This window comes from Polypterus senegalus, chromosome 4 (genome assembly GCF_016835505.1).
Source record: "Polypterus senegalus isolate Bchr_013 chromosome 4, ASM1683550v1, whole genome shotgun sequence".
Classification (NCBI taxonomy): domain Eukaryota; kingdom Metazoa; phylum Chordata; class Cladistia; order Polypteriformes; family Polypteridae; genus Polypterus; species Polypterus senegalus.
The window spans coordinates 232,314,533-232,338,215 of NC_053157.1; the positions used below are offsets into that span (position 1 = coordinate 232,314,533).

The window sequence follows — 23,683 nt, forward strand, 5'->3', positions numbered from 1 at the left end:
CCCGTGTCTGTGTGGGTTTCCTCCCACAGTCCAAAGACATACAGGTTAGGTGCTTTGGAGATCCTAAATTGTCCCTACTGTGGGCTTGGTGTGTGTGTGTCCTGTGGTGGGCTGGCACCCTGCCCAGGGTTTGTTCCTGCCTTGCACCCTGTGGTGCCTGAGATTGGCTCTAGCACACCCCGTGACCCTGTGTTAGTGGGTTGAACAATGACTGATGACTAATTAACATAGAGTTAAAGTAAGGTCCAATGGCCAGGGAGGACAGAAAAAACAATTGAAACTCCAGATGGCTGGAGAAAAAAATTAATTCTGCAGGGGTTCTGAGGCCACAGCCCCCTCTAGGCATTCTACCTAACATAAATGATCTCACATTCATTCCTCACGGTATTCATATAATCTACAGTCATGGTCAAAAGTTCTGAGAATGACCGAAGTGTCGGTTTTCACCAAGTTGGCTGCTTCAGTGTTTTGAGATCTTTGTGTCAGATGTTTCTCTGGTAGAGAGAAGTAGAATGACAAGCACTTCAGAAGTTTCAAAGGCTTCTATTGACAATTCTTGAAGTTTATGTCCATATTTGCAGTGTTGGCCCTTCTTTCTTTTTCAAGACCTCTGCAATTCACCCTGGCAGGCTGGCAATCAACTTCTGGGCCAAATCCTGACTGATGGCAGCTGCCCATTCCTGATAATCAATGCTTGGAGTTTGTCAGAATTGGGTTTTTTTTGTTTGGGGATTGACCACAAGTTCTCAGTGAGGAGTTTCCTGGCCATGGACCCCAAATTTCAATGTTTTGTTCCCCGGGCCACTTAGTTGTCACTTTTGCCTTATGGCCCGGTGCTCCATCATGCTGGACAGTTCATTGTTGGTCACCAAACTGTTCTTGGATGGTTGAGAGAAATTACTCCTGGAGGAGGTTTGGGTTCCATTCTTTATTCATGGCTGTGCTCTGAGCCCACTGCTTTGGCTGAAATGAATGGTCTCAAGATGCTTTACTGTTGGCATGATACAGGATTGATGGTAGCGCCACTTACCTTTTCTTTTTTCCAATCAGAGAAAATGACTTGACCCCAGCAGTCCTCAGCAGTCCAATTCCTTTCCCTTTTGCAGAATATCAGTTTGTCCCTGATATTTTTCTTGGCTTTTTTCCTACCCTTTTTTACACCCACCCGACCATTCTCAAAAAAGTCTTCACCTCACTCACTGGGCGTGCAGATGCCCTCCCACCTGCCTGCTGCCATTCCTGAGTAAGGTCTGCACTGGTGGTGAATCCCGAACCAGGAATGAATTTTAGGAGATGGTCCTGGCACTTGCTGGACTTTGTTGGGTGCCCTGAAGACTTCCTCACAACATTTGAACCTCTCTATTCTGACAGAGTGATCTCCAGCCTTGTCCTCATCGACACTCTCAGCTGTGTGAACGAGAGGATCACTGAGATGACGCCAGCAGGTCCTTTTGTGGTAGGGCTGAAAGGCAGTGGGAATGGGTTTGGGGGGATGAAGTTCATTTTCATGGCAAAGAGGGACTTTGCAATTCATTGGAATTCTTCTGATCCCTCTTCAGAACATTCTGGAGTTGATAAAAACTGCCATCATAAAAACTGAGGCAGCAAACTTTGTGGAAATTAATATGTGGCTCATTCTCAAAACCTTTGGCCACAACTGAACTCTTGCATTTTGCTCTGTACTTGTACTCTTGCTATTGTACTGTTGTGTTGTTTTCCTGAGATGGCAATGATAGCCTGGCCATGTAGATCTGTGAAGAGGGTTACGTGTGTCCTATTCTGTGTATTGTATTGTATTTACCCCATTTTATGACACCCACTGCACACCTAACCTACGTTGAACATGGTCCCTCTCTAAATTGCCTTTCCCGAGGTTTCTTCCATTTTTCGGGTAAGAGTTTTTAGTTTTCTTTTCTTGTCTTCTTAGGCTGTTGGGGAGTCAAAAAACAAGGCATGTTAAAGTCCACTGCGGCCCTCCATGTGTGATTTTGAGCTATACAAAAAAATGAATTCTTGTTGTTGTTGATGACCCACGTGCACCTTCAGTGTCTTTCCTCCAAATTCGCATGTGTGTTGCAACGTATCTTCAACATTAGTACCCTCTCTCGTTCTCTCTCAAACGCATTCTTGTAAAGCCTGCTTCTCAGGCTTTATCTTCAAGATGCTTTTCTCGCTTTTTATCCGGTTTTATACTTTCAGTCTTTAAAGACGATTCTGTCAGCGTGCTTCGTACGCCTTTACTAAAATCTCTTCACCGGCGCTATCTATCTATCTATCTATCTATCTATCTATCTATCTATCTATCTATCTATCTATCTATCTATCTATCTATCTATCTATCTATCGAGCGCGTGTTCCTGCGTCTCAGACCCTGTCATTCTTTTCGTGGCGGCTTTCTCACCCGCTGTCTGCTTTTCTACTTTCCATCTTTGGAGGCGAGTCTCCACGCATGCGCCTTTACTTCTCCTCAGGCGTCTCAAACCCGTACTTCCTCATTCGTCGGGATGTCAAAACCAAACTGACCAATCAGGTTCCTCGGAGGGACGGGACAACCAGATCTTATTAGTGTTTCGTAATCTAGCAGATTTATTTTCCTCTAAAAGGCCCATACATGTTTAAAAATATAGCAAATTAATATTCTACATATTTTCTCTAAGTATATATGTTACACTGTTATTGTCCTTTCTTTCTTTCTTTCATGTGTTTTATTTCTTCAGCTTCTCTGATGAGACATTTTAACTACGAATTTCGTTGTATTGAGTATATATGATAATAAACTCAATGTGTCACTTTGAACTTAATTGTTTTGTGGAATCATGACAATAAACTCTACCTGATCGTCCATCATCAAACCAACTTAACGCAGTTCAGGACCACTAGGGTATCTAGTACTGGACACAGGTGGGGCAGGCTGGTCTGCAGGTTCTTCTTCCCCACCATCCTCATCGGCTTCAGCTTACAGTATCTTTTCTTTCCCCTTCCTGGCTATCTGACTGATTCAGAGTTAACAGTCGTTAACAGATCGTTTCTTACTTTGACACGTCTGGGTCTCATATGCTATGCCAATTTGAGAATTAATACATTAGCCTCGTTTTCTTTTTGCTTTCTTTTCAACTTGACTTTTAGGAAGGCATTCACATTCAGGTAGTACTTGCTCAAGTAGTAAAGGGTCAGGTTTCAGGTCTTTTTTAAAGTATAAACTGTGCAATTAGTATTTTTTTTTAATTCCTTTGTGTCGATTCTATATTGAAATTGTGATTCAATGTGTATTTGATTCATCATTTACTTATTCATTTTATAATAATAATAATAATAATAATAGATTTTATTTGTAACGCACTTTTCATTGATAAGATCTCAAAGTGCTACAACAAAAGCAATAACCACAAAATTTTAAAGTTTAAAAGACTAGATTAAATCAACAATCACAGCAATTATATGCTTTCCTAAATAAAAAAGTCTTCAAATTTGCTTTAAAATGTCCAGGTTTTGTGTATTTCTCAGTTCAACAGGGAGCTGATTCCAGAGCTGTGGTGCAGCAGAGCAAAAAGCTCGACCCCCCATAGTACATTATAATTACATGTTTTAATAATAGATATAACTAATCATGATTAATTCCATACATTTATATAATTAATCAGTTAATTTTATTTAAACGAGTCCCAGCTCTAATATATATGTATACAGTATATATTATGGGGTGCCAAACAGGCAAATTTAATGATTTTCTGAATATAGCCTGATTATATAAAGTCAGCGTCTGAATATATAAAGTCATCTCTGATTATATTAAGTCAGAGTCGAAATATATAATTTATCCATCCATCCATTCATTATCCAACCCTCTATATCCTAAATACAGGGTCACAGGGGTCTGCTGGAGCCAATCCCAGTCAGCACAGGGTGCAAGGCAGGGCGTCAGCCCACCACAAGGCACACACACACACACACACACCAAGGACAATTTAGGATCACCAATCCACCTAACCTGCATGTCTTTGGACTGTGGGAGGAAACCCACGCAGACACGGGGAGAACATGCAAACTCCACGCAGGGAGGACCTGGGAAGCGAACACAGGTCTCCTTACTGCGAGGCAGCAGCGGTACCCACCTCGTCGCCATGCTGCCCTCTATATAAATTATATAAAATTAAATTATATAAATATATTGTCACACACAGGAGACAGACAACAAGCGCTAAGGTGAGTGAAATCACAAGGGACGAAGGGGCGAATCATGGCACTAACCTATCTCTCTCTCTACCAACAGAACCAATGAAGGAAAACAATAACTCACTGCTTCCCGAGTCCGACTCGATAGCGTCACTTCCGGCGCTGACATGACACCGTCTCTTCCATCAACAAGCCAATGATGACGTCACTTCTGTCCCCATATTTTGATTTCATTTCGTGATTTTCTTTTGTGTGAATAGCCCCATATCAACCTCTGCTCCTTGTCAAATGATTCTGGTTTGGATCCTATTCTTAATATTGTGTCCTTGGACTGGACATTATGTGGGGCCACTCCCCAAACCTTTGTGAAGTTTTTATGAGTTTTCTTTACTTATTACAAGTTTCCTCCCACAGTCCAAAGACATGCAGGTTAGGTGGGTTGGTGATCCTAAATTCTCCCTAGTGTGTGCTTGGTGTGTGTGCCCTGTGGTGGGCTGGCGCCCTGCCCAGGGTTTGTTTCCTGCCTTGCGCCCTGTATTGGCTGGGATTGGCTCCAGCAGACCCCCGTGACCCTGTAGTTAGGATATAGCGGGTTGGATAATGGATGGATGGATAATATATATATATATATATATATATATATATATATATATATATATATATATATATATAACTGCTCAAAAAAATGAAAGGAACACTTTGAAAACACATCAGATCTAAATAGGAAAAAGAAATCCTCCTGGATATCTCTACTGATATAGACTGGGTAATGTGTTAGGAACGAAAGGATGCCACATCGTTTGATGGAAATATAAACGATCAACCTACAGAGCCCTGAATTCAAAGACGCCCCAAAAATCAGAGTGAAAAAATGATGTGGCAGGCTAGTCCATTTTGCCCAAATTTAATTGCAGCAACTCCAAATTGTACGCAGCACTTTGTATGGCCCCTGTGTTCTTATATACATGCCTGACAACATCGGTGCATGCTTCTAATGAGATGACAGATGGTGTTGTGGGGGATCTCCTCCCAGATCTGGACCAGGGCATCACTGAGCTCCTGGACAGTCTGAGGTGCAACCTGGTGGCATTGGATGGACCAAAACATAATGTCCAGGAGGTGTTCTATTGGATTTAGGTCAGGAAAGTGTGGTGGCCAGTCAATGGTATCAATTCCTTCATCCTCCAGGAACTGCCTGCATACTCTCACCACATGAGGCCAGGAATTGTCATGCACCAGGAGCCACTGTACCAGCATAGGGTCTGACAATGGGTCCAAGGATTTCATCCTGATACCTAATGGCAGCCAAGGTGCCTTTGTCAAGCCTGTAGCGGTCTGTGTGACCCTCCATGGATATGCCTCCCCAGACAATCATTAACCCACCACCAAACTGCTCATGCTGAATGATGTTACAGGCAGCATAATGTTCTCCATGGCTTCTCCAGACCCTTTCACTTCTGTCACATGCTCAGAGTGAACCTGCTCTCATCTGTGAAAAGCACAGGTGCATCTGCCAATTCTGGTATTCTATGGCGAATGCCAATCGAGCTGCATGCTGCTGGGCAGTGAGCTCAGGGCCCATTAGAGGACATGGGGCCCTTGGGTCACCCTCATGAAGTCTTTCTGGTTGTTTGGTCATAGACATTCACACCAGTGGCCTGCTGGAGGTCATTTTGTAGGGCTCTGGCAGTGCTCATCCTGTTCCTCCTTGCCCAAAGCAGCAGATACCAGTCCTGCTGATGGGTTATGGACCTTCTATGGCCCTCTCCAGCTCTCCTAGAGTAACTGCTTGTCTCCTAGAATCTCCTCCATGCCCTTGAGACTGTGCAGGGAGACACAGCAAACCTTCTGGCAATGACACGTATTGATGTGCCATCCTGGAGAAGTTGGACTACCTGTGCAACCTCTGTAGGGTCCAGGTATCGCCTCATGCTACCAGTAGTGACACTGACTGTAGCCAAATGCAAAACTAGTGAAGAAACAGTCAGAAAAGATGAGGAGGGAAAAATGTCAGTGGCCTCCACCTGTTAAACCATTCCTGTTTTGGGGGTCATCTCATTGTTGCCCCTCTAGTGCATCTGTTGTTAATTTCATTAACACCACAGCAGCTGAAACTGATTAACAACCCCCTCTGCTACTTAACTGACCAGATTAATATCCCATAAGTTTCACTGACTTTATGATATACTCTGATTAAAAAGTGTTCCTTTAATTATTTTGAGCAGTATATATATATATATATGTATATATATATATATATATACATATATATGTATATATATATATATATATATATATATATATATGTATATATATATATATATATATATATATATGTATATATATATATATGTGTGTATATATATATATATATATATATATATATACATATATATATATATACATATATATATATATATACATATATATATATATATATACATATATATACATATATATATATATACATATATATATATATATATATATATATACACATATATACACACATATATATATATATACATATATACACACATATATATATATATATATATATATATATATATATATATATATATATATATATATATATATATATACAGTATATTGCTCTACTTTCCCCTATTGTATTATTAATATGTAGCCTTAGAATACCTAATCTCACAGACTTACCACTGTTTATAAGGTCTTATTGTATATAACTTCTCCCCACCTTCCCTTCTATATCTATAACCTCAGGCAATTAGATGTAGTAAAAAGACAAGCAGGAGTTAAGTTACACATAAAATAATGTATTACTGATAATATTCATAAATAATAACAAAATGCAAAGTCCATTTGAATATTGGCAGCCATACAACCTGATAAAATGGTGATGTGTAACTCAGGTGGCACACAGACTTGCAGTTACTTAAAATGTCTCTAGTTAAGGCATCGTTGGTGCTCAGCTTTCAGCCACATGTCTGTTCAATATGGCTGCTGAGCTGTGCTCTTTATTGTGTTGTCTTCATCATCACAGGTTAGCAAGAGAGATGCTTCTTCATCATATGTTGGTTAGAGAGACAGAATGTGGTTGAGCAAGCAAATTTATAGGTTTTCTGTCCAACTCCCTACAGCGAATAGGACATCATGGTACTTGAAGGCCTCTGAGAGAAGCCAATTCCAAACAGCCATACCTCAGACCAGTGGGTGAAATAGATCATCTGATCTCCTGCCCCCCCAAGACCATATATTATGCTTACCTGACTTTGTGTGGCGGATGGGAGAAAAGACTTTAGCAAAGAAATACTCATCAAACTGATTTAAGACACATTCCCCAAATCCTGTCATAAAATTACAAAGAAAAGTCGTAAACGGGGGATGGCAAACAAGAATACCTCTCACCAAAGTAACACTGAATTACATTGGTTTGCCTAAATTAGAAATAAAGATATACAAAACATTTATCAAGTTATATGCAAAATCTCACATCACAACTATATCATGGATTTTTTGTTGGTTTGCGGATTTCTGCAGACAATGTGTCTTTTTATTTCTGGTACATGCTTCCTCAGTTGGTTTTCCCAGTTGATTTCATACAAGGGATTCTATTGGCGGATAGCTGAGAAGCTACCCAATCAGAGCACGTATCATGTATTAAATACAACTCCTCAATGATATCCGATATGCATCCCATGCGGTGCTTCGCATACTTAAAAGCCCGAACAGCACGTATTGATTTTTTTGATTGTTTGCTCTTCTCTCTCTCTCTGACATTCTCTGCTCCTGATAGAGGGGTTGTGAGCAGAGGGGCTGTTTGCACTCTGGCCTAGAGGATATGGACACTCCTCTGAAAAATGCTGAAAGACTACCTTCACATTGCTCCCTTCGCGTACTTAAAGGTCCGAACAGCACCTATTGACTTTTGATTGTTTGCTTTTCTCTCTCTGGTATTCTCTGTTTCTGACGTGCACTCCTTTGAAGAGAACGATATGTTTGCATCCTTTTAATTGTGAGACGGAACTGTCATCTCTGTCTTGTCATGGAGCACAGTTTAAACTTTTGAAAAAGAGACAAATGTTTGTTTCCAATGTTTTAAAGTCCCTGTCTCTACAACCTCCTGTGTTTCTGTGCAAAGTGTGACAATATAAAAATAACAATATACAACGTATGGTTTTTACTTGGCGGATTTTCACCTTTCGCGGGGGGTTCTGGAACGCAACCCCCGCGATCAAGGAGGGATCACTGTATTCAGAATAGGGTAGGATCTTGAGGGCTCATCCAGGGTATGAGGGTTTTGTACAAAATAAATAAGGTCAGGTTAGGATAGGGAGCTACACCCACTACACGACGAAACAGCTCGGGATCCTGTTTGGCAGACACGCGGCCCAGTCCCACCCTCCAGAAATGACCCTCTATCTGCCGCAGCCAGGTGTTACACGGGCGTCACCTTGGCCTGGTCCTCAACAATGAGGGTCCTGTGGGCCGGACCACCCTCAGGGAATCGCGTCATATGGCCGTTACTGATGCTCCCTCACAATGCAGGTCATGTGCCTCATTCAGTACTTCCACGAGCAACACAAAGTCAAACCAACAGTACCTGGGGATTCGCTGAAGAGACACAGTACAGGGGGTCCTCGGGTTACGACACAATGTTCCGTTCCTACCACAGTGATGTAACCCGGATTTTGGTGTAAGTCGAAACACACCCTACCCTAAGTCACTTACCTATCCTAACAACATTTGCAGAATCATAATCTAGAACGTAAAAACACAACTAAGCCACAGAAAAAGGAAAAAGACATAAATATACAGTACTGTACACTGTACTGTAGTATCAGAAAAAATGACAAAAAATGAGCGTAAAAAAAAACTTCCTTACCTTTATTCCTTCTGATCTCTTTATAATGTCTAATTTCACTTCCATCGTGATGGCTTTCCTCTTCTTCAAAGCACTACCATCTGAAGACTCTGACTTTCGTCTAGGAGCCATGATAAGGGCTACAGAGTCGGCAAACAAAGCCACACAAACGGAACACTTCCTCTGCGCGTAACAAAACTAGTTCGCCAACTCTCTCACTCATACACTGCGTTATTGCGTATTTGCCCGCTGCGTGCAACCAAACTAGCTCCCCCATGTAGTCTGTAAGTACGACGCTAATGGCGTAAGCCAAAACACTCATGTCTCAATTTTTTTAAGTTTTTATGGGAGTGAGCGTTGTAAACTCGAAACGTTGTATGCCGAAATGTTGTAACCCGAGGACTGAAGTCTTCAGCTCAGGTCACTGGATAGTGTCCATGTCTCACATAAAGGAAGCACCAGGACTCTAAAGACCTGGACCTTCGTCCTTTTGCAGAGATATCAGGAGTGCCACACACCCCTTTCCAGAGACTTCATGACCCTCCGTGCTCTCCCAATCCATCTACAGACTTCATGTGAAGAGTCACCAGAGTCGCATGAATGTCACTACCGAGGTAAGTAAACCTCTCAATGACGAGGTCGACACTCTGCTGATGGCCGTGCCCAAGAGTTCATTAAAGGCCTGGCTCTTGGTTTTTATCACAAGCCCAGACACTCAGACTCCTCGCTCAGTCTCTCAAGAGCCCACCATCAGAGCCTCCATTGACTCATAGAAGATCTATCTGCCACAGCCAGGTGTTACGTGGACTTCCCCTTGGCCTGGTCCTCAACAGTGAGGGGTCCTGTGAGCCGGATCACCCTTGGGTAATGTCTCCACATGGCCGAAGTGCTGTAACTGACGCTCCCTCACAATGCAGGTCATGTGCCTCATTCAGGACTCCATGAGCAACACAAAGTCAAGCCAACGGTACCTGAGGATTCGCTGAAGAGACACAGTACTGAAGTCTTCATCTCAGGTCACTGGATAGCGTCCATGTCTCACAAACAGGAAGCACCAGGACTCTAAAGACTTTTTGCAGAGATATCAGGAGTGCCACACACCCCTTTCCAGAGACTTCATGACCCTCCATGTTCTCCCAATCCATCTACTGTCTTCACGTGAAGAGTCACCTGACTCACATGAATGTCACTACCACGGTAAGTAAACCTCTCAATGATGAGGTTGACACTCTCTCTGCAGACACACTGCTGATGGCCATCCCCAAGAGGTCATTAAAGGTCTGGCTCTTGGTTTTTATCACAAGCCCAGACACTCAGAATCCTCACTCAGTCTCTCTAGAGTCCCCATCAGAGCCTCCATTGAAGATCAGAGCATCCTCAGCAAAGTCAAGATCAGTGAATCTCTCTTCACCAATAAATGCCCCACAGCCCTGCCCACCACCCAGTCCATGCCAGCACTGAACAGAGTAGGAGCAAAAACACACCGCTGATGAACCCCAAAATCAGCTGGGAAAAACACAGTGCTACTTCTACGCAATTCTCAGCGTGTGACAGGCACTTTACAAGAGTTCATTACATTGAGATTTAACGAACTAACTTTATAAAGTCCAACGCTGGACACACCTGAAGATCCTCCAGAGAAGGTCAAGGTGGTTACAGACTCTGGTGTTTATTACAGAGAGCTGACAGTCTGACCAGTCAGGTTGTCTTTCTTGGCTTCTCTTGCCATTGCTCTGCTTGGCTCCATTGAGGACTTCTATTTTTTCCAGCATCAAGTGGAGAAGCTGTCTGTGGGAGAATACATTCATAATCATGTAATAAGTCTCTTTTAATATTATTTTCACTTTTGGATCAAAGTTGCACATCCCTATGCATTTTTCCAGACATATGGGCAACGGTTGTACCCGTGACACCTCTATTATAATTTTTTTTTGAACTTTTGAAGCCAGTTCTCCATTTTTTCTGGGGCCTGTGTAGGCCGCAGCCTGCTGGTTATTAGTTGTGGCATGGCTGACTTAGAGTGAACCTATTCTGGGCAGGCTTTATTGTCTTTCAGAAGCCTCCCACCCCTTTCTGCCATGGCTGAGACCCCGGAACATGGCAGACACCTTCTTCTGTCAAAATGGAACAGTGCAGCTGCTCTATTCACCAGGGTTCCTTACATTGTCACAGTTGCCTGGAAAAAAAGTCTTCAGATTTTTACTTGTGCATTTTAACACATAGTGTATTGCAGCAAAGTATGATACACATAAATGTATTTATACAACGATCACAGTATTACACTGGTCCCTATATACAATACACAATACAATTTATTTTTATATAACCCAAAATCACACAAGAAGTGCCGCAATGGGCTTTACCAGGCCCCCCCCCCAGCCTTGACTCTATAAGAAGACAAGAAAAAACTCCCACAAAAAGCCCTTGTAGGGAAAAAATGAAAGAATCCTTGGGAAAGGCAGTTCAAAGAGAGACCCATTTCCAGGTAGGTTGGACGTGCAGTGGGTGTCAAAAATTAAGGGGGTCAATACAATACAATACAATACACAGAACAGAACAAAACAAATCCTCAATAGAGTATAAAAATAAAAATTTTAGAAGTACAGAGCAGAATTTAATATGATGATATCCCAAAATATGATTTGGATTTGTTTAGAGTCCTAGAGACACTCAGCCATCAAGCTGCCTCCCCCATTTGGCCATTCCACAGCTGATCCGATGAAAGGACCCCACTTTCCCACGATTCCTGTGATCCTCCATCAGGGATGACTTTACCTTAGGCAGGCAAAACAACTTGGCAGGTGGGCCGTGGCACCAAGTGCCACATTTGAGTACCGCGAAGAGAAACAGAATAGATGAGGGTTAGTATCCAATTCTAACTATCATATTACTTACGTTTTAGAGCTAATGACTGACAACAGAGATGCTGTCTGCACAGTTAATCAGCAGCTCTAGTCAGGGTGTGCTAAACTGAAGTAGTGAGATTTGAAAGCTGAGACTGAAGGGGCATCTCTTATTGTAGCAGGCAGACCACTCCACAGTTTAGGACCCCCTGTAACTAAAAGCTCGACCTCCTACTGTTATTTTATTAATCCTTGGGATCATAAGCAGACCAGCATCTTGAGATCTTAATGTGCGCTCTGGTTTGTAAGTCATGATAAGTTCAGACAAGTAAGCCGGACCTCAGCCATTTAATACTTTATATGTTAAAAGGAGGATTTTAAAATCTGCCCTAAACTTAACCGTGAGCCAGTGTAAGGATTTAAGGACTGGAGTGATGTGTTCGTATTTTCTTTTTCTTGTATAACTTCTTCAAGTCTGTTTACAGCCATTCATAAAGTTGAACGCAGATGGCTAAGATGTGTAGTTTCTTTTGAGAAGTCCTCTTGACCCCAAAACCTGTGGCACAGATTCAGTGGTTTTATTCCACATTTGCCATATTTTTGTTTGCCTCTCCTGCCATTTTGCTATGTTCTGCCTCTCCAGTGTGAATTCTCAAATGTCTTTGAAGTCGTCTGCTGTCTGAAAAACTCTTACCACATTCAGAGCAGCTGTAAGGCTTCTCCCCAGTATGAACTCGCTTATGTCTATGAAGGCCACTGCTGTTTGAGAATCGTTTTCCACATTCAGGACAGCAGTACGGCTTCTCTCCAGTGTGGATTCTAAGGTGACACTGAAGATGGAAGGCCTCCGAGAATCTTTTCCCACATTCAGAACAGCAGTGAGGTTTCTCACCTGTGTGGATTCTTCTATGTTTGTGAAGTGTATTGCTGTATGCAAATCGTTTGCCACATTCTGAACAACAGTACGGTTTCTCTCCCGTGTGAGTTCTGATGTGACTCTGAAGATGGCTGACCTCCAAGAACCGTTTTCCACATTCAGTGCAACAGTAAGGTTTCTCTCCGGTATGAATTCGGATGTGGCGTTGAAGATGGCATATTTGTGAGAATCTTTTCCCACAATCAGAACAGCAATGAGTTCTCTCCCCAGTATGAATTTTTGTATGTTTCTGAAGACTGCTGTTGTAGGAAAATGTTTTCCCACATTCACAACAGCAATGAGGTTTCTTTCCAGTGTGAATGGTCATGTGCTTCTGCAGGCTGCTGTTAACGGAGAATCTCTTGCCACATTCAGAACAGCCAAATGGCTTCTCTCCGGTATGAATCCGGGTGTGTTGCTGGAGAGTGTTGTTATGGGAGAATCGCTTACCACACTCAGAGCAGCAATAAGGTTTTTCTCCAGTGTGGATTCTCGTGTGGATGTGAAGATTGCTTATTTGTGAGAATTGCTTGCCACACTCTGAGCAGCAATGGGGCTTCTCTCCAGTGTGAATTCTTTTATGCTTGTGAAGATGGTCTCTCCGTGAAAATAGTTTTCCACATTCAGAACAGGCATATGGCTTCTGACCAGTCTGGATCAACTTGTGATCTTTACAGTCAGATTTGTATTTCAAGGTTTTTGTGCACTCCTGGCTGTCACACAAAGTCTGTCGATTTGTGTTATGCACTTCCTGTTGATCAGTCCTGATGGCTCCTACCTGTGCTAGACTGGTAGGAGGGGAAGTGTACTGCAAAGAAGCCATAGTCTCCGATCCTCTTTTTGTTTTCTCCATCTTCTCCTTGTCCTGTTTCTGTTGCTGTCTGCACGCAAGAGGGGTCTGAGCATTCTCCTGTGAACCTGCGAAAAAAACAAAACAGTTTAGTTAAATTAATTAGAGCTAGCTACTTTATTAATCCCAAGGGGAAATTCATATACTCCAGAACCAGCACACTGATAAACAACATTAAATTAAAGAGTGATAAAAATACGGGTATAACAGACAGAAAATTACTTTGTATAATGTTAACGTTTACTCCCCAGGGTGGAATTGAAGAGTCACATAGAGTGGGGGAGGAGCGATCTCCTCAGTCTGTCAGTGGAGCAGGACGGTGACAAAAGTCTGTCGCTAAAGCTGCTCCTCTGTCTGGAGATGATCCTGTTCAGTGGATGCAGTGGATTCTCCATGATTGACAGGAGTCTGCTCAGCGCCCGTTGCTCTGCCACGGATGTCAAACTGTCCAGCTCCGTGCCTACAGTAGAGCCTGCCTTCCTCACCAGTTTGTCCAGGCGTGAGGCGTCCTTCTTTATGCTGCCTTCACAGCACACCACCATGTAGAAGAAGGCGCTCTCCACAACTGTCTGATAGAACATCTGCAGCATCTTATTTTCTAAGGAAGTCGGGCTCTGTCCTCTCTTGCACAGAGCATCAGTATTGGTCCAATCCAATTAAGTTAAAATTAATTAAAAGAACAAATTACGGAAAAGAGAGGGGTGGTGGCACAGTGGTTGCTGTCATCACCTCACAATGAGGTTCCATTCCTGTTCTGTCCATTGTACTTATAGATTTTACATCTTCTCCTTGTGTCTGATCAGTTTCTCCATTGCCCTATTATATCCCACAGACATGTCTGCTATTTTAAACACGGTCTGGTCTGACTTGGTGTGGCTGTGAGTGCCAGTGTGCCCTGCAATGGAGGGGTGCCCATTATGAGAGAACCTCGGATGTCAACCACCTCAGGCGAAGCCTCAGACGTTGCGCCATGGAGACTGGTTTACTTACTTGACAGGGTGAAGAGCAAAGTCTTACATTCTTTCGTCTGAATCGCAATCTGATTACTTGGGTGGTTACATCCTGTAATGCTTCTAGTTCGTCATCCAGATGGCAAACATCTGCCATGTCCTCTCAGTTGTGAGAAGCAGACCACAGATATGTGATACACTACATGTGTTTCGCACTAATTGGGGCTCATCAGGTATACGCGCCTTTGCAGGTGACCCCCCCCACCAAATAATCAGGCTGTGATTCAGAGCTGTCTGGGAGGCGGAGTTCGGTCATCAGGAGGACGGACTTAGACGCTGCCTTCGATGGAGCAAAGGACTGTGGGTAGCAGGAAGAAAGAGAAAGCGTGGTTGTTTCCCACTGTGTGTTAAACTATCTGCCCTCCAAATAGTTAGAGAGTTCCTTAGAAATAGTGGGCGTCAAACGAAGCAACGTAAGTTCTGTTCGTATTAAATTGTTTATACGGTAATCAATACGTTATTCCTTTGTTAATGCTAAATGAGTAAAAAGGTAGTTTATTAATCCCAAGAGGAAATTCTCATATTCCAGCAGCAGCATACTCATACAAAACAATATTAAACAGTGCTAAAAATGCAGGTAAAATATATAAATAAATAAATAAATAAGCATATAACTCCGTCCATAACTAGCCAGGGAGGGCATTAATTAATACCCCGCGATTTGGGCATGAGGCTCTCTATGGAAAGGAGAGAGCCTCTTTGCTGTCTGCACACCCGTGAGAAGTAGTGTGTTAAAGAAGCAATGAAAAGAAAAGGAAACATTTTGAAAATAACGTGCCCGAACATGATTGTCAATGTAATTGTTTTGTCACTGTTGTGAGTCCTGTAAGAACGGTGATGAGTGTTGTTGTCATATAATTTTCGCTTCGCGTGATATATATATATATATATATATATATTTACACACACACACATAAACATATATATATACATATACATACATACATACACACACAAATACAGATATATATACAGTACATACATACACACACACATATATACGTAAACATATATATACATATACATACATATCTACATATATACACACACAGCTATTTCGTATCAGTGCAATACGCTGCTTGTTAAAATGGATAACTCCCGCTCTTACATGCAAGTCTGCGTGGATATTATGAACTATCGTATTTGTTCAAGTTCTTTTAAATTTTAAATAGAAGGAATTTTTATTTAGTCGACAGAAATATCTTTGGTAGGAATGGTAAAACAGACAGGAATATTATTCGTGAATAAATCAACTCAAACCTTAAACAACTTATAATATTTTGCTCTCCATAAAAATATATCCTGTCTAAATTATACAAGTTAGAAATAAAGTAAACATTAAAAGAACAAATATTCAAATTTCTTTACTCTTATGTAATTTTATATAAAAAATAAACTTAGATTTTAAATATCCCAAAAGATTTTGCTCTCCATAAAAATATATCCTGTCAAAATGATACAAATTCAAATATGAACATGCTGCATAACAAAACCTAGAAATATAAATAAAATGTGTTCCTTTCAGCAATAACAAATCAAATCATTCAGTTGTCTTTGCTCTTATGTCATTTTAGAGCTGGACGCCTGGCATCTTTTTTTGGCCACAGGTTCGTTTCTGTTTGCTGTGAGGTTCTGTGTTGTGGAGATTCTCAGGATGGATTGCAGGTGCTCATCAGTGAGGCGACTCCTGTGTGCTGTTTTGTTAGTCTTTATCACTGAGAAGAGCTTCTCACACAGATATGTGCTACCAAACATGCACAAGGTTCGAGCCGCATGTAGACGGACTTTTTGTTCTTCAAAGTCACCAAAGCGCCGTGCAAACTCAGTGCAAACTCAGTGCGCCAGTTTATCAGCAAAGTGCGTATTTGGGAACACCGTAGTGACGACTTGGTTCAACATTACTTGGCAACAGGGAAAGTGGGGCAAGGTGCACTGGTGCATTTGTGTCTCCCATAAAAGTAGCTTCAGTTGAAATCACTTCACAGCTGAAGCGCTGCATTATGGGATCTGTAGTTTATTGTGTTACCAGCGCTTCATATACCCGGGCCATTAATAACAATAATACAGTATATAAAATGATCTCGCAGGCCGGATATAATTACACGCGGGCGGATGTGGCCCGGCCCTTGAGTTTGACACATATGGACTAAATAGAACTTGAAAAGATATATTTTTCAAATGTGATCGCGCAATTCAGATAGAGTTGACGCCAAGCACTACAGCCTGCATGCCTCAATGAGTCATCCTCCCCTCGCTCTTACTTTTTACCGTTCATCTAATGAATACACTGAGTATGGCTTTACCAAAACAATCATTGATGGCGAATAAAGTATCCATTATTCGAGTATGTAGATCGGGATATATATATATATACATATATATATATACCAGCGTATCGCAGCGGAGACGTAGTGTGTTAAGGAAGCTATGAAAAAGAAAAGGGAACATTTTAAAAATAACGTAACATGACTGTCAATATACAGTATTTGTTTTGTGAGTGTTACTGAGTGTTGCTGTCATCAAGGATTTGATTATCATTATTTCTTTCAATCAGGTTTGTATTTGTAGGATGTGTTGTGTTCAAGTTACATTCCGTGTTTGTCAATCGTTGTAAAGATGACAGGTTTCATTCATCGATTCGTTTCTTACTGCATCAATAAACAGCTCGTCTTCTTCTTTATCTGAGACCTGACACACTGCATGCACCTATTTTTTTTACACTGTCTTCCTTTAGCGGGACATTGACTTTTCCACCGTGTGCTTTGTTTCCACAGTAGCTGGATTTATGAATATGCTTATCAGGCGCTTCATATTTTTGCTGCCTTTTCAATTGTGTAATTCGGTTTTGTTCAGCGCTCTTTGGAACTGTTGACTTTTATCTGTGCACTGCGTCAGTTCACGTGAGCAACTCGGTGTACATGCATCGAAGGTTCCCAGCTGTGCTGGTGCCATCTCGTGCTATGTCCATGGCTGTATTTAATGTTACCTTAGTCCTGGCACTTAAAACTTTCTCTCGCAGTTTCACTGAGTTTGTGTCAAACACCACCCTGACCATCTCATCTTCCTCTCCATAAGCACAGTCCTTCACCCGTGAATATTTAGTGGGCAGTTTGCTATTGGATTGCCGCTGACGGACGGCCTTATATGGGCAGGCACTAAATTACAAACGCCAGCGCAGCCTGTCTATGAACTTAATTTAAAGTGTAGGTTTACATCGTGCTTTGTTTCAGTAGCAGAACTCATGAATATGGTTGTATATGTCACTCGCCGCTTCTTATTGTTTCGCTGCCTTCTCAATTATATAATGCATGTTTTCTTCAGCGCTTTTTGAGGTCTTCCTGGTTTTCTATGTACTGCGTGATTACGTGGGAGGCGTGATGATGTCACACGAAACTCCGCCCCACGGCGTTCAAGCTCATCTCCATTACAGTAAATGGAGAAAACAGCTTCCAGTTATGACCATTACGCGTAGAATTTCGAAATAAAACCTGCCCAACTTTTGTAAGGAAGCTGTAAGGAATGAACCTGCCAAATTTCAGCCTTCCACCCACACGGGAAGTTGGAGAATTAGTGATGAGTCAGTGAGTGAATGAGTGAGGGCTTTGCCTTTTATTAGTATATATATATATATATATATATATATATATATATATATAAATATTAGTATATTTTGTATATTTTTAAAACTTTAACTGTCCATGCAGTTCTTATAGGGCACTGTTAACTCAGAATAGTTAATTTATTAATGATGTTATAATAGTCCGTCAGTCCTTGTCCAACCTGCTATATCCTAACAAAGGGTCTGCTGGAGCCAATCCCAACCACCACACGGCGTAAGGCAGGAAGCCAGCCCATCGCAGATGTTATAATAGTTACGCTTGTAATTTCATTAAGTAAAACGCTTCTCAATTGTGCCTTTAGTTACAACCTCAGTATTGCAACTTTGTGATTAAAATTTGTATAAGATTTTGAAACGTGATTTTCCTTTATGTTTAATTTGAGAGCTAAGAATAGTTCTGCTTTAATTAGTATTGTAGACGACACACACACTGTCTTATGTACATCTATATCTGCACATTAAAGTTTGGATCTGAAATCTACTTTCCAAGTGTTTTAATGGACACTTTGCTGCGAATGCCAACTATTCCTGCCCAGCCAGAAGAAGTCCTGTCCTTCAGTTGTTTCTCCATTTCAAGACCTCCAGTCAAATAAGCGAACCAGCCGTCATGGCGCAACAGCTGAGGCTTCACCTCCGGCGCGGATGTCTGACGTTCGATTCCCCCGTAAGTACATAGGGCCTTTTGAATTGTGCGATGTGGAAAACATGGACGGAATTACCACTTGAAAACGGATTTTAGATTTAAAAGATCAGCATCAGAGCGGTAAATAATTACTGAAACGTTATACAATAGTTTGGGTGAACTGCATTAGCTAAAGCCAACTGACGCTCATGTCAGTTTTTTTGTTTCTCTTTACCTTAAATGTAATTCACTATGTTTTCTTTCCTCCTCTGCCTCCATAGCAGCTGAACATCACCAGGAGGAAGGACTTCTTGTAAAGCTGTGCAATCAACAAAAATAGTCACTGCGCTCTGTAAAGTTTCAGACCGAAAAGCCAAACTGTGCAAGCTGCTGACACAGAGATCCTGATGCTACCATCAAAGCGACTTAGGAAGACATGACAGTGGGATAAGTGAGAATAAAGAGCAGGCCACTACAAGAGAGGCGGTGAGATCTAAAACAGTTACTGTGTGTGTTGCAGCAACTGGGGTGCTAATTTTTATTCACGCTCTGTCGGCACACAATCGTTTCCATGTTTGGTTGACACCTTTATCCAAGGTGACTTACAATATCTCAGATATGATCGGTTCCACAAACCCCCATTAGAGCACAGACAGGGGTCTCACACAAAGTGTCACTAATAGGATCTGAACCCTCAGCTTCTTCAGGGTTTGATGTCCAAAGTCTTCAGCGGCCCACCGCCCTGCCTGTCAAGTGAGCTTTGTGTTTGGATTGGTGAACAGTTGGTGGAGTGGAAGTAGATAGCCAGCCATTACAGCGTGTCAGAACAGGGCTGGATTTAGACTTGATAAGGCCCTAAGCTATTTGAGACATGGGGCCCTTTATAAGTCCAGATATTCCATATAAGTGCCAAATAGGATTTGTTTTGGGGGCCCCCAGCTATAGCTTGTGTAGCTTATACGTAAATCCTGCATGGTGTCAGAACACAATCCTGAGAGGATGGTGAACTCAGAGCCCTTCGAGTTAGTTGACACTTGGTGCAGGGATCCTGGGTGACTTTTTCTTGCACATGTCGTATCCACCACCATTGTGTGGTGGTTGAGTCCACGCCACTGCCTCCCTCCAATCAAAACACAGTAATCACCAGTGCCCACCTTCTCACCTTTGAGGGGTAAAAAGGACAGTTTTCCTTTCAAGGAATATTTTATGTTTCATGCTTTGCCACAGAAATTACTAAATGAAAAAAATATTAAATATATGATATAAAAGCACATGTTTTGACACTCTTAATTATTTAGGCTTAAATATAACTTTGATGTAATTCATTTATTGTCAGGTTTCACAACATGTTTATTTGCATATTTATTTCAGATATATCTAGATTAATACAAGAGTGAGTGTTTGTCTGTGTATTGGCCCAGTGGCTATGTCTCCGTTATTCCAATAAATGGTGGATCACAAACATTAACACGGCTTTTACAAATCCCATAACAAATGGCACATAAGAGAGACAAATGCAATTCCAACAGATGGTGCATCACAAACACTAACACTGCTTTTACAAATCCCATACCAAATGGCACATAAGAGAGACAAATGCAATTCCAACAGATGGTGCATCACAAACACTGACACTGCTTTTACAAATCCCATACCAAATGGCACATAAGAGAGACAAATGCAATTCCAACAGATGGTGCGTCACAAACATTGACACTGCTTTTACAAATTCAATACCAAATAGCACATAAGAGAGACATCTAAGTTGCATGGTACACTGTAAACATTAATGCTGAGATTCATGCTAATTACTTAGATTTCAACCCATTGTAGACGGCTAGTACAAGTAGTTCCTCAATAGCCTGTTGTTAGTCATCAGGCACTTGAGCAGCTGGTTTTTATTCAAATTCAACCAAACATGTATCCCCCCTGCCATCATTGCAACCTAATGGATACACCAACAGCAGCACAGGTAGAACTTGTAAATGTTCTCTGTTTCACTTTTATTTTATGTTTAATCACACGACTTACCTATTCTAACACTCCTAGATGACTTCTGCTCTTCTTCTCCTCTTCCATTTCCTTCATGGACTTTCTCCTCAAACTCTGATTTCAGTTCCACAGAATTCTGTTCAGCAGACAGGTGTCCTTCCATGTTAGCGATCCAGGGCTGTGAAATGGAATGAGACTCTCCACAAAAAACCTCCTGCTTGAAGACATTCTCAGTTTCTTGTTTTGGCAGGTCAGGAGTAACTGAGAAGTCCTCTGAATCCTCATCTTTAATGTCAGTAATCCCCTCCTGGGACTCCTCCAGTTTAGAAATTGAAATTCGTCCTTCGCAGTCCTTCAGGTTCAGCCATAAATTCTCGGGTGCACCCCAGTCACAGTCCTCTTGTTTAATGCAGGTCAGGCTTTGATCCATCACCTCATCTCCAGCTTAAGCCATTATTCCGTGTAAAACTCTTTTCTCCACCCAAGTTTCTGCTCTTCTCTTCTAAAAGTCCCCTCCTCAAATGGTCAGCTCTGTCCTGAAGCCCATTAGACACCTCGGTGCATCAGCATATGAACTGGTGAAGCAGCCTCCTTAGGGTCTGTCAGAACAAAACAAAAAGTTTGTTTCTGCCACAGGGTGGAACTCGCAGGAAAAGGACAACAGAAATGGCACCGGAGTCAAAAACAAAGCCGTTCTTTCATTGATGTCTTTCCGATTGGTAAGGGCGTGGCTTAGCTGATGGGGCGGGGCTTGTGTCCAACTCTTCTCAGAGCTACGGAGGAGAAAAGAGATGTTATTGTTAAAATTGGCCCCCCCCTCTTGCCCCAACGGGGTACTGCATACCTTTATCCGAGCCTGGAAGGTGATCCCCGGGCGCACGTGCCTGACAAAGTACTATGAAATATGACAAAGAAATGAATAACAACTTAAAATGTGGGCATAAATAATGAAATGTGTCACAAAATGTACCTTTTTTTTGTTTATTTCTTTATATATCCGTTTATTATTTCTTCGCTTCAGTGACCCCTCAGGTGTTGACATGAAAACTGTCACTTTCACTCGTCAACATTGTGAGGGCGGGCTCTAGCAAGTACTGCATTTTGATTGGTGAATCATCTGCAGACTGGATGGATGCGTTTGGCGTGGCTTGGGAATCCGAGGCAGATATACGAGCGAGAAAATGTCAGCCGGAATTATCGCGTTTAGCGGCGACATGAATTCAAGAAACTCCAAATTAATAATTTAAAGGGTCTGAGGTAGCTGCGGCACTTGATGGCTGAAGGGTTACATCTGCTCTGCCGACAATTCGCCAATCACAAAGCAGTACTCGCTTGAACCCGCCGCCCCTCACAGCTTTGACGAGTGACTGTGACAGTTTTCATTTCATGCGGCCTGTGGCATCACTGAAGTAAAGAAATAATAAACCGATATCAAAAGAAATAAGCAACCAAAAATACATTTTATGACGCATTTAGTTATCTATGCTCACATTTTATGAAGTTATTTGTTTTTTTGTTTTATTTCACAAGACTTTGTCACATTTGGGGGTTTGAGGATCACTGTCCAGGTTCAGACATGGTCGCAATACCCCGTTTGGCCATGAGGGGGAGCCAACGCTTTTCTCCTTCGTAGCTCTGAGCACAGACATAGAATTACTAGACGCCGCATCGTACATTAACGTCGCCGCCATATTGCGAGTGGCACTGCTGTGGAGTGAAGTTAATGGATAAAGATGCCTCCCGCATGTGCTGCTTAGGATTGTACAAACCGCTGTACGCTCGGGGGATTACATTTCATAGGTAAAGCTGAACAATTGTTTTGGTTATATTTGGCCATTAGAAAATCCCATTTTATAATCTTAACTGTAGCTACGCCAGGCTAAGATAGCAAAGCTATGCATTCATGTGCTCAAGTGAGCCTCCAAACAACGTTTTGGCTAAACGTATTTAGTCACTAACTATGTAGATTGCTGTTAGCTGTTAACATTTCTCAAACTCTGAAGGTTTCCCAAAGTAATCCACCTCAGGAAGTAGTGGGAGGTCAGGTAGCCATTAGAAGGGTTTTGGAGAAAGCTGTCCTGTGATGTGTGCTGCGCTAGTTTGGTAACAGATGCTGTACTGGCATCATATGATCAAAGCTACCACCTGCTCACATTAAAAAACAAAGGAGGTCTGATGATTCCTTCTGAGGGTCCAGTCAAGGTGGTCAAAGTAGCTGAGCGTGTTATCCGACAGTCGACAATTAGGGCAAGCTGTCCATGTATCTTTGACCAGTCAGTTTGTTCGGGCTGAGGTTGGTTCAGATGATGTGGTTTTTTCTCAAGGAGCACATCGAGGAAACACAGTTTGAAATTGACAACCATCACTTTATGCTCATGTCTTTAGTTGTGTCTGTCTTCTACAAACTAAGGCTGCACCATATTGCCAGACTGAATCCTCTCAAATTACAGAGTGGCAACACACAGAAAAAGTTATGCAAGACTGTTCTGTTTCAAGGATTTTAGATCCTATCCTGTAGATATTTAAGTAACCACATTGTGTGTGTGTGTGTGGGAGAGAGAGAGAGAGAGAGAGAGGGGAATGAGTGAAATGTTTTCAGAAATAATTAAGCCAATTTGTATACAATAAATGTCATTGAGTGGATCATTTCACTGTTAAAAGAAAGAGCAGACTGCCAGTTGCAGTCTTACTATTTTGACTTTCAGACATTGGTCAAGTTTTCATCTGAATAATTAATAATAATAATATACTTTATTTAATAGGCGTCTTTCTTAGCACTCAAGGTCACCTTACAATAAACTTAAACAACATTAGT

At 41.8% G+C, this 23,683-nt stretch overlaps 1 protein-coding gene across 1 annotated transcript in view; it reads right to left on the minus strand.

Moving 5' to 3' along the window:
* The window catches only part of LOC120528148 (zinc finger protein 721-like), a 90,872-nt gene that overhangs the window by 37,066 nt on the left and 30,123 nt on the right, over positions 1-23,683 (minus strand). The window contains exon 4 of the mRNA XM_039752209.1: positions 12,536-13,444. Within this exon, the coding sequence (XP_039608143.1) occupies positions 12,536-13,444 (909 nt within the window). The remainder of the gene's footprint in view (positions 1-12,535; positions 13,445-23,683) is intronic.